Genomic DNA, 12,288 nt, shown 5'->3' with positions numbered 1-12,288 from the left:
CCAAAATACATTTAAATGAAAATAGAAGAGCTAAGTTTTAAAACATTTTTTGAACTTGATGCCAGGATGCATTTCTAGTCAGAGATCAATTTAGCAACTTGAAACAAATTCAGTAAATTTGCAGATATGACATCAACTTAAGAAGAGTAGGACCGTGAGGATTCTTTGACACCTAGTTGGCCATTTTTCAAAATTTTTTAATGCCAAATGAAGAAATTTATGATTTTATGGGAGAATTTTGCTACGAGTGAGGTGATACCATGATTTTTATTTGCGTAATGAGTCATGCCGACGAACAAAAAGAGTTAATCACAAAGAAAGCTACTTACTTTATAAAAATGTCGCTTTTGATTTTCCTAATTTCTGACGATATAAAAATAGGTTTGCAATATTTTAGATAACTTTTTGTGTGAAATTAGGCAAACGTTTCGCAAGAAAAATCTTCTTAAGCCTTGGTGAACACTCCTGAGGAAAGCTTATTTATGTTTTGAAATTAATTTATTTACCATCATGTCATTTATTATCTAGCACCAACTTTTTGGAGTAAAATCAGCAGCAATAACAATTAGAGTCCCAAAGAGTGATATCATAAAATAATTAGAACCACCTTACTAATAAGAGCCCTGTAAAATGCCACTAAAAGTGCTATATCTGAAATTGGTTACAGATTCACAGGGATACTGCAAATGAAAGAATCGCGTTTTTTAAATTGTACTACTGTGTAATGGCCTGGTTCATAGATTTATAGCTGAGACCAAAATACAGTGATATGACTGGGAAAGGGCCCATGTGACAATGCATTTTCCTACACATTTAACTGTCCTTTTACATTCATCAACATTTATCATTACATTTATCGGTGCAGTATTTTATATATGTTTGCCTTGGAAACCGCTTTTCACTTCACAGTCATAGTAACAGAACCAATTTTCGAGGGTAATGTTGTGCCATTATACACATAAGTGCATGCTACGTCGTATTTCAAGATTACATAAGGCAAATCAAAGCTGTCACGAGATTTGGATTTGCAACTGAAACACAAAACTTCATTTGGTAAGAAGAGCAGTGAAATAGAATCAGGAAAGTAGGCCTAATCTCTTGGCATTTTACGAATTCCAACTGTATGGTCTTAATCAACGATAATTAAAAGAGACTGCCTACAACCACAAAATCGTATCGAAACAAAACAAATCCATCTTTCCTCTCTCTTGGCTAAGTATGCAATTCGAGGAGATCACGCGAGAAAGGGATAGCGCTATCTTGAACTGTGAGTAGGCTCAAAATAGCAGAAATTCAGTAATAATTTAAGAAAATTGTAAGGCATTCTGTGGCTGAAGCTTGATTAAGAATTAACTTTTTTGTTTACTTGAGGTTTTTTGGAAAGCAAAAGAAAGGCGAGTTTAACGATATGTGTTTTGAAAGAGGTATCCGGCCTTGAAAGCAATCACTATAATGTGACATAGTTATACCTTGTGTTCAGTGCTGAAAAGGTCAGGAGGGGTCTCTGACCCGGGGGCCCTCAGCTTTAGAGGCCCATAGATAATAACTCTCCATAAAAAGTCTCTCCATTAACACAAACTGTATTAGAGACAATAATGACAAGTCTATGAATGAAGTAAGGTAGGAGCAGTTTGAGTCTTTGACTGCCTGAGTGTTAAGTTTATTTTTACTAAGAATTTCTCATCTTTGTGTGCTTGGGGTAAAGAAGTTGAAAATCGTTTGAATGTTACCAAAAATGTGATTGCAACACGGCAACAACCAGCAATATGTATGTCATACAGATTTACACTATGGCATGCGCATCTATTTGCACCAGTGTGTTTGTTGTGGTCGAATTTAGTTAAAGAATTAAACGTTTTCCATTTTCTAAACTTCTAGAATTTCTAAGAAATTTCCTTTTCTATGCAAAATGGTGTTAAGATATAAGTTATGCTCAAATTAGATCAAACGTAGGTATGATAAGTACTTACAAGTATGGTAAGTATGATATTTGATGCGTACATTTGATTTCGATCGTATTTAAGAAATGAGAGATCCTAGATAGAATGAAGCAGTTTTGAAGCGATTTGGGAGGACACAGAATAAACAGTTGCCTAAAGTATTGAATGTACTTGTGATAAATTACATATCTTCCATTGAACATCCCTAAATCTTGTGCCTAACCCACTTGTTTGTTATTTTCAGTTATTAAAACGTATCATCTTGTACCTGTAATTTTCTATTTCTCTCTAATTCACAGGACGGGTGAGAAACTTAGATTTTCTGAAAAAAATCTAACAAGCATTTATATTTTTTCATAAATTTTAACCTAACATAACGGCATTAGAACTGAAATAAATAAATCTTTTGATACATTCAAATATTCTGATGTTTTTTAGCTTCAAATTTTCCCCTATCAAAACATAGCAATTAGATAAACAAAGACTAGAGGTTTTCCAGCAAAATAGCAATTTAGCTCTACAGGGAGGGGTTTGCCCCCTCTTGCCCCCTCTATCTATGCCACTGCCAACAGAGCAGTTTTGCCACTAGAGCAATTTAAGCGACCATCATTTTCAAAAAATTCTGGGGAGAATTCCCATGCTTAACTATTTAACTTTTGTCCGGTTGCTTAAGAATAATGTAATGATAATCTTAGACTCTAAATAAAGAAATTAAGAATATTGGGGCTCAGCAAAAATTTAGGTATTCTTGTGAATAAAGTGCGTACTGCTGTAACAGGGTTGCAATTAAAACACGCAAAAAAGGATTTACCCTTAGCCCAACAAAGCACTGGGCAATCTGTAGTGACAATTTACAGCGTGATTTTGTGCAAGGCGAAGTAAATTATTGCTATGACGTTCAACTGCCACTTTGTGGATGCCGGGAACTATTATTGGCTGAAATTAATTTAAGAGGAAAAAAAGAAATTATATAAGAGGAAACTTTTACAAAGTCAAGTAAAATGAATGATTTTTGGAGTTTTAAGGCTGACTGGGAGGCACTTTTATTAATTACCACCATATTCGAAATAGGCGGACAGGTAGATGTGTTAGGTTTACTATCTACACTGTATAAATGTTTGTAAATCAATAGAAACTGGCGGAACAGGACAATCTTCTAATTCGTCTTGTTTTTATTTGGCACAAAAACTTTCTCTCTCTGTCATTTATTTGCATTTGTATTTGCAAAAGCAATAAAGATGTTATGAGGCATTTCCAATTTGTAGAAAAACGAGCCATCTGGAATATTGCGGAATGCTGCTTTCATCATAGACCAGAGAGGCCAATGGTTCAAGCTCCATTGAAACAAAGAAGGCAACTGGACATGAAATTCCCTGTGTTCTACCGTTGCTACGTTTCAAATATTCATGGCAGTGAGGCTAAATTGAGAGTGAGCTGTAGCTACTTGAAATCCCCAACGATTATAAAATCTTGATTGTTTTCAGAAAACACTATTGCGGTACACACTCTGTTTCATTGAAACGAAAGCCTGTACACAAAAGTTTAAAGGTTGTCTCCATGAAGTTCAGTTTTCACATTCAATCCTTTTTTAGAACCCGACAATGCTTCCCAGTTGCCAAGATGACAATACAATGACAATACACTGACCTGTGTACAAAAACAACATGGTGGAATCGTAGGTCTATTCTAAAACATTGAAACCACATGCATTCTAATGGCATTGTGAGCACGGCTTAGCGCCCGATAAACATATGACGAATGTTGCTGTACTTTATTGTATAGCAATGTTTTGATATGACGTAACGATTGGCGTGATGTTTGTAAAAAGGGCGAGGTAATGGGAGTGAATGGGAGGGGATCCGAAAGGCAAAGGGGAAACATCAACAAACAAAAAAGCGTGCCAAAATATTATCATAGCTTTGAGATTTGTTAGGAGTGACGTGATTTTTTGGGATGAATGATACACAACTGACTACAATAACTAAAACTTTGAATGCGTAATGTAAAACTGAAAAAAGAAACCAACAACTTTTTGCCCAGACCAGTAGCTGAGATAGAAAGAAATTATGAAAAGGATATATTCTATAAAAACCTCTAATAACGACCTCAATTTTTCCATTTACTTTTGCGTGACCCGGTTTCGCCGAGATTTCCTATAGCACCCAGAGACCACTCTATTCTGCAAGATGCATCCGATAATATTAGAAGCAAAACCTATAAATTGAAAAAATTCATTCACATTTGTTTTTGAAAAAGAAGCAATGAAAACTTAAACTATCTTCTTCAACTGTGAACAGTATTTCGGAAAATTCTTAGTTTAGCTGTGAAGTCCTAATGAAGCTTGAACCTGGCATTATATTTGAATTACTCTATAATCTGAGCGATTTTGAGCCTCAATTTTATCATAGACTTTATCCTTATAAAAAGGGTGTAGAGGCAAGATGAGGGTTGAAAAGACAGGAGCAAGATGATCTGGTGTATTTGGGGCATTGTTGGTAAACTGATGCACCCCCCCCTCTCCCCCCTACACGGTTCTCTGACGAGTGGAACACCATGTCTGCTGTATGTTTATATTGTAACATCACTAACAATGTGTATTAAAAATATATAAATCAACTGTATATAAAATATTTTCCTCCCAGTAACTACTTTCTGCCAGTAACTAACTACTCCCAGTACTAAAGACTTTAATGCTCTAGATTCATATGAATTTTCTTGTATTTAGTAACAGTCCTCGTAAGAAGCGGAATGGCTCTGTTGCTTTATCACATATGATAGTTGGTAGGCCAAAGAGGTTGATGAAACGTTAACTCGACACTGTGGTAGTTTCAAAGCTCTAGGCTATCAGTACTTGTTATTGAAAGAGGAGGAGGTAAAATTTCGGGCTAGGCCTTGGTCAGGATCCGTCACTATAAATGCTAGATGGTTGCAAAATGTCCACATTCCTAAACCCGGTCTTAAAGATTGGTTATGAACTAGTGGGAGAAACTTTTTTCAGATTTAAAAACATTTCTATTCCTGTGTCTTCACAGTACCGTAGTTTTTAAAACTAAATTTGTTTTACTTTCATTTTCCGATCTTTTCAAGCCTTCGTCAACTGGTGCTATATTACAATAGCGACACACCCCTAATATTTACGTTCAAAAGTCGACAAAACCAACACTTAGGTACCTCCTCTATTTATCAACCCTGTTGTTGTCCCCAACCCTTCCCTGTATAATGCTGATGCCTTAAAAAGAAGTGTGCCTAATTCTAGTTGGATTTTCACCGAAAATAGATCAATACCAATGGTATTCAAACATCAATGTATGGAGAAAAAGGTAAATAAACAAAAAAATGTGTAAAAATTTTGTGTAGGTGTTCCAACAATTGTGCCAGTCTGCATCCACAATACCAGCGTCTCTCAAATCGAATCCAATTTATTACAACGAAAAAATGCTATTCCTTCTTAGCAATCTTGTCAATCATAAGAGTTCCTCGCATCCACTTTAAGTTCATGATTTTCCCCAACCTTTCCTGGTAAACTTATAACATTGCAACCCATAAATCTCCAGAAAGATATCCATGGAACTAATTGGAGTTCACTTTCACCAGAAAAAAAGCACAAAAATGTAGCATTTCTATAACCTGCTCGGTTTTAATCGGTATTTTCAACTCTTGCAGACGCATTCTTTTAAAAAATGCCGTGTATCGTATCCATACATTTTGTATGAAAACAAACCAACAAATACCTCGCGTAGCACGTACATAGTCAGCTCCACCGCAGCGGTACATAACAAATACGATACATTTGCTTTGGAAAATTCTTATTAACCCAGATCTATATATTTAACTTTTTCCTGCTAAAAATCGAATATTCCCTACAAAAACACATTGGTCGAACCATAGAATGAAAAGTTAACTGCTTATCGTATTTCTAGACAATCCCAAAAAGATTTTTTGTTGACACGCTACCCTTTGGGTTTTTTACCACTGCAATTCCGAATAAATATAAAGTACATTCAATAATTATACAATAGCAACTACCAAAACGACTTCAAGAGGTTTATAAGGGAAGTTTCTTTTAAGGTGTCCAGTTACCCCAATCTTCAGAATACGTGTCACAAACATAAGATAATTCCAACACAATTGAATTTGACTACTTGAGGAGTTCGTAGATCCTATGGACATTGCATTGTTTGTTTATAATTATTACGCTTTGGGTCTCAATGGCATTTTCAAACAACATTGCGAGAAGCCATGAAAACTTTCAAAGAATTCCGTTCGCATTGACTAGAAGAATTTTCCTTCAAAATTGGAACTAATGGCTTAAATACTTTGTCATCAAGTATATTTATCTATCAGCATAAAGCTGTAGCAAAGCGTGTTGAAAATTGGATTGATTTTATTACGCATGAAACTAATCCAGTCTTTGATGGCAACTACGTGTTGTTGTAAATCATACCAATGAAGGACGCCATCATAAACAAATGGGGGACCGTCGCGCCATTGTATTACATTCCCAAATTCCGTCACTCCCGCCAGATTGTGGTGAACCCGGGTCCGGATCTGAACTGCAGGTTGAGTCTGATTTTGTCAGCCGACGACTGACATTAGGCTCCGATCTAGACGTGCCTCGAGATCTTGATAAACTTTCTGAATGTCTTCGTTTGTCCTCTTTCTCCCGTTTGTGCAATTCAATTGAAATGTCTTTGAAAATTTCTGCTAATTTTTTCGCTAAGTTCTTTGCATCCTCCTTCGTTTTACAAACTACCACATGCAAATGAATGTTCTCTGCCCTCGATCCGTACTGATAATTAAACGAAAAAACCCGTCTATGCTGTTTGTCAACACCACAATACAAAATTCTCCTGAACTTAAAAAACTGTTTACCGACATCTTCGCTCTTAGGCCCCATCTCGATGCCTTCCTTCACGAATCTTAAAATTGTTTTTTCAAAGCTCTTGGCCTGTTTCGCTCGCGTATACATCTTATCGACATTTTCGCATATTTCATCGAGTCCAGGTGACTTTATTTGAACAAATCCGAGATACTGAGCAACGAATGTTGTGCTTTCGCTGTGATGCGTTGGGACATTTCCATTCGACACAGATTGGTGGTTTTCGTTGTGTTCGTTCTCTTCTTCTTGGTGCACTTCCAAACTATCCTTCATGGTGAATGATATTTTTTTCTTCAAACCACTCAGTTTATCCATCCTCAAATATTCAAAGTCTTAAATCCCTCATTTGGTTTCGAGGATTTGTCGTGCATTAACCTTTGCGATACCAAACTCTCCGCTCGAGAATTCCTGTGTATAACGAAAAACGCAAGTTCGACCACAATATCACTTAGAAATAGAACATTACAGTCGTGCCTTTCCTTGAGTAAACTAACAGAGTTAAGTTGCGGTTTGTTATTCGTGGACAAACCTAATCCAAAGTTAACTACGCCTGAATGAACACATTGACATCACCCTTAACAATGTTCGTTGCATTGACTTGTGCTTATAAAAAGGTCATTTCTGCCGAAGACGCGTATTGTCTTTAAAACAAAGTTGTATAGAAAATCATTCGGCACCATAGTGTGAGATGAGCGATCCAAGATTTTCGACTCCGCTTACTCTGACGTAGCAAGGGCGCTACCGCAAAACTAAGAATCCGCTACGGGTGGAAATCTTGGCTAAATTACGCAATTATTGTCATAGATCAAAGCATGATCTACAACCTCAAAAATGGAGGCACGAAGTATGACAAAAAGAAATTTATCTAGCAAGCAATTGCCAAAGTAAAGTATGAAATCCGGGGAAAGGCTGAAAAATTCTTGACAGGAAATTACTTTTTAGCAACATTGAGCAGAAGGAAAAGTGTATTGTCGTTCTTCCATCTTTTTTATTCTCGATTTATTGTATCCCAAACAAATTAAATAGACTTATCCTTCTAAACAAAAGCTCATTTTAAATTTCGTATTAAATTCCCTCAAGATTATGTAAAGAAGAGGCTTCGCCATTTGCAAAGTTTCCGTATCACATATAAGTCATTTCCTCTAATCATCAAAACCATTTATGCGAAGAGAAAAGATTTCATGGCCTGAATTTCAGCTAAGGATCAATGTCCAGATTACACAAGTTTCGACAAAACGTCATAATTTTACCTTTTGGATCCATTAAAATTTGAATTCAGTAAATTAGAAACTGCTATAAAATCATAATAAACAGGCCTTTTTCACAAACACCAACGAATAAAAAGACAAAAGAGGGTTCTAGAGCCCCCCTAATTCAAGGGGAAAATTAAGTCTAGTAAGTACCTGTTCTGATCCCAAATGGGGCGAACAATTTGCACGAAAGAAAAAGGTCCCAAAAAGAACCTGATGGAATCCGGCTTTGGTCCAGTGCTAGCTCCGTTCGAGGCTGACCTGAATCCCGTTTGGAGCCAGGAATTGTGACCTCCCCTACACGCTACCTATTTTGGTAACAAAACTGGCCCCATTTGGGACCAAAACTGGTAGCCAGTTTCTCTCGCGTGGGTATAAATGTCCAAGATTATCGTAGGCAAACGCACAACTGTCAACAACCCGTATTGGCCTCTTCTACTGTTCTAAATTCCTTTATGCACGAAAACCACGTAAAACTACGTGTTCTATAATAACCTGAGCTAGTGGTGCAAGATTTGGTTTAGTATGAAAGCAGTTGCTTATCACCAGGGGTATACCTTGACGATTTGAAGTAGGAGGGGGGGGTGTAAACGGGTGAATTTACCGACCAAAATTCAACTCTTGTCAATGTTTACTCACCGATATACTATATAAAGTCAAATTACGCATCTACCGACAATCCATAACATTTACCGACTATCCGTAATATTTACCGACCAACTTTCCAAAAGTGGAGGGGGGGTGTACCACTCCCACACCCCCGGTAGGTACGCCCCTGCTTATCCCTTAGATGATACTGTGTTTGGTGGCCCTTTACTTCAGTTTTCATTCTCTTTAGATCTTGTTATGGCAAGAAATCCAGATAATCATAACCAGAAGAAAATATCAAGTGAAGATAGCTAGATTTCGCATGTAGAAGATAGATAGAGTCCTCATTTTTGATAAGATGCGATAATTAAGTAAACAATTGGCGAGAAAAAAACATAAGAGAATCGAAAGCGAAAATATTTTCAGGGTGTTTTGCAATGAAGGTGAGTTTAAATTTGTTATACCAGTTGTATTCTATTATCAATTTATCATACAATAACCAAGGTAAACGTTCTCTTAAAGGGGCAAATAGTTCTCTAAAAGTACTGTACACATAACATTACTGACTATCTAACAAGATTTTTTGATTTGTATACATTTATAAATCAAGCTCTTTTGTAATCATGTCAGGGGAGATAAAAAGGATCAAGACAGGGAAAATTGTTGGCAATTTAGATACGAAAAAAGTGGTAGATCCTCATCAATTTGCCTCAATGGATAACTGTCCTTAAAACAAATACGAAATCAACAAAATAACTTCGTTAAATTTACAACAAATTCAATTATTCAAATTCATTTCAAAGCCCCATTAACAATATATTGCGCAATGACGTAATGTGTCAATACCGCCTTTATCCATTCATAACGAGGTTCGCCTAACCTATCGATTTCCTAGATTAAAGGGGAACTGAAGTGAAAAATGAAAATCAATTATTTAGTAGTTTTCATCGTGCTGATTTCGAATATCGACACGAAATTAGTGTTTTTCTTTTCGTTTTCCTGCATTCATCACGCGAAGTGTGAAATTTCTCCATTTCGGTGGCGGGGAGGTCTGGAGACAAGTTTCAGGCGCTGACGGAAAGTCGTGGACACGTGCCCCGATCGCAACGAAAACAACATTGTAGTAGGTAGTAGAGTGAATCGGAGGGAGGGGATTCGGTTAGTGGTTAGAATTTCAGTTCGCAATTTTCACGACAGCTCTTCAGGAATGACAACAGACTTAAGATCGAGCGACGATGAATTTGGAGCATATGGTGGTGAAGTACTTGCACTACCAAGGGCGAACGGGAACTGCGAAAGTGGCGATGAAGATTAGCCTAGGCCCGATGAGATCCCAGAGGCTGAGGATGAAATATCTCCCGCGACGTGCTCGTTTTGTCGGTAGAAATGAGGAAGTAAATCAATGGTACGTCGATCTTTGTTTCTTTTCTGACAATGAAGGCAAGAACAACTCAAACACAATTTCCTTATTTCCTTAATACCTAAAATTATATCCATTTTGCTAGGTATCTACAAACAGTGGCCGATCAATGGATGGTTTGCTGGTTTTTGGGTATTTGTGCTGGAAAAACTGGACAACTTTAAGTATGAATTTATCACAAAATGTAAAGAAAAGAACTTTAGTCAAAGAAGACAAGGGTTTCAAAATTCTGCAGAGAGACAATGAAAATGCAAAACTCAGCTACCTACTACATATACAGTGGAGTACAAGGTTATTTACAGGGGTTATTCAAAGGGACCAGACTTTCAGTTCATAATAGCAAGAAGAGAAATTTAGAACTAGTGGGGTCATGTTATAAGTTAGAAATTTGTTAAAACTAGTGGGGCAATGGCCAAATCTTGTCAGCCCTAGGCCCAATCACTAGATTAGTCACATCAAGGGGGGAGGGGTTGGGGATTGAGCAAGGCTTGACATTTTCAAGATTCCTAAGGTATATTTTTCAAGATATTTTACTCACATCAAAATGTGTAGAATAGTTTGGATTTGATAAAGTTTTTCTCTTACAATAATGGTCCTGTACCACCTGCTTGGTAACATTTTTTATACATAATCAGAAGAAAATGTTTTACCTTCACAGTACAATGTTCTTTTAATGTATTCTGTCACTGCCTGTTGTTTAGATACACTGTTTTCAAATTTTGAGAATGAAGTTTTTTGGTGCCCAATGGTTACATTTTTCTGAAATTTGCTTCAACTCAACATTTTTCATGGAACAGTTATGAGATAGAAACCCTGACATATCTTTTGTTAAGATAAGGTCTTTTAATAAACTTGGAAACATATACATCATTTAATGGTTGTGCTTTAAATCCTTCTCCTTTATGTACATCCTGGTATGAATTGTTTTTTGTGCCTGGAGTTATACCAGAAAATGCTTTGATATCATGTTCTAAAGAAAAATCATGAGAAATCGTGTTTAAAGGGGTATTTCTGAGGTGGGGGACTACTTTTGTCTTTTTCAGCAAACCGAATTGTGTAGGTTTGGCAAGTTTCATGGCTCTGCAGCTAACAGAAATGGATTAACCATAGTTATGTCCTCTGAGTGCTGGGCACAGGACCCCCATTCTAAAACTAGCCAAAGAGGTTTTTCTGAAGTGGGGACCACTCAATCATTTTCTGCAAGTAAATTATGTGGGTTTGCCAAGTTTCATGGCTGTATAGTTAACAGAAATAGATTGACCATACTAACGTATTTTGAGTACTGGGCACAAGTACCCCAGTCTAAAAATAGCACAAGGGGTATTTCTGAGGATGGGGACCATTCTTATCATTTTCAGCAAGTCAAATTGTGTCGGTTTGCCAAGTTTCATGGTTGTATAGTTAACAGAAATAGATTGACCATACTAACGTATTTTGAGTACTGGGCACAAGTACCCCAGTCTAAAAATAGCACAAGGGGTATTTCTGAGGATGGGCACCATTCTTATCATTTTCAGCAAGTCAAATTGTGTCGGTTTGCCAAGTTTCATGGTTGTATAGTTAACAGAAATAGATTTACCATACTAACGTATTCTGAGTACTGGGCACAAGTACCCCAGGCTAAAAATAGCACAAGGGTTTTTTTCCCAAAATGATTCTATATTCTATCTTGTTACGCATACCGAATTCTATATTTTCACCAAGTTTCATGCTTTTATCGCAATTTTCACGATTGTTATCTGTCATGAACCTTATCAAACTCACTACTACATTACATCAAAACATCTCTTCGTGTCCACCACTTTACGTCACAAGGTCACGTGACACAGTGGTCCGACCGCGTTCTCGCTCCGCCATCGATGAGGGCAAATTTGGACTTTAAAAACTTAATAACTTAAAAACTACATAACGTATTAAAAAAATTCAAACGGTTTTGGAATCAGCATGGGAACCTTTATCAGTGGTAAAAAAATCGTTTTTCACTTCAGTTCCCCTTTAAAGAAAGATAAAAATTTGTCGGCAGTTCAGATTCTTCGACTTAAATCACAGACTACAGACCATGACGTCAAATGATTTTGCAAACGGTGACCAGGCTGATAGAAAAATTAATTGCGTTAAAGAATAAAATTAAGAGTGTAGCTGATCTAATTATCGGCCATTGCACTTGGAGTAACTGTGACATATGATAACAGGTCCTTGCGTCATAGATAT

General features: G+C 36.8%; 1 protein-coding gene and 1 long non-coding RNA gene across 2 annotated transcripts; one reads left to right on the top strand and one right to left on the bottom strand.

The window, feature by feature from the left end:
- Positions 1 to 5,559: 5,559 nt before the first annotated feature.
- Positions 5,560 to 7,260, bottom strand: LOC148958368 (low density lipoprotein receptor adapter protein 1-B-like). Its single transcript, XM_089113142.1, has one exon. It carries the CDS (start codon positions 7,132 to 7,134, stop codon positions 6,400 to 6,402), a length of 735 nt encoding a protein of 244 aa, XP_088969268.1. The 5' UTR covers positions 7,135 to 7,260; the 3' UTR covers positions 5,560 to 6,399.
- A 2,459-nt stretch (positions 7,261 to 9,719) lies between these two features.
- Positions 9,720 to 12,073, top strand: LOC148958367 (uncharacterized). Its single transcript, XR_016144690.1, has 2 exons — positions 9,720 to 10,062; positions 10,163 to 12,073. It is a non-coding gene; the product is annotated as an uncharacterized LOC148958367 (long non-coding RNA).
- The last annotated feature ends 215 nt before the right edge of the window (positions 12,074 to 12,288 follow it).

The sequence above is a fragment of the Rhopilema esculentum genome, chromosome 16, assembly GCF_057945365.1.
Source record: "Rhopilema esculentum isolate cy_ngs chromosome 16, ASM5794536v1, whole genome shotgun sequence".
Classification (NCBI taxonomy): domain Eukaryota; kingdom Metazoa; phylum Cnidaria; class Scyphozoa; order Rhizostomeae; family Rhizostomatidae; genus Rhopilema; species Rhopilema esculentum.
Note: the sequence above shows the minus strand (reverse complement) of the source record. Positions and strands in the feature narration are given on the sequence as shown.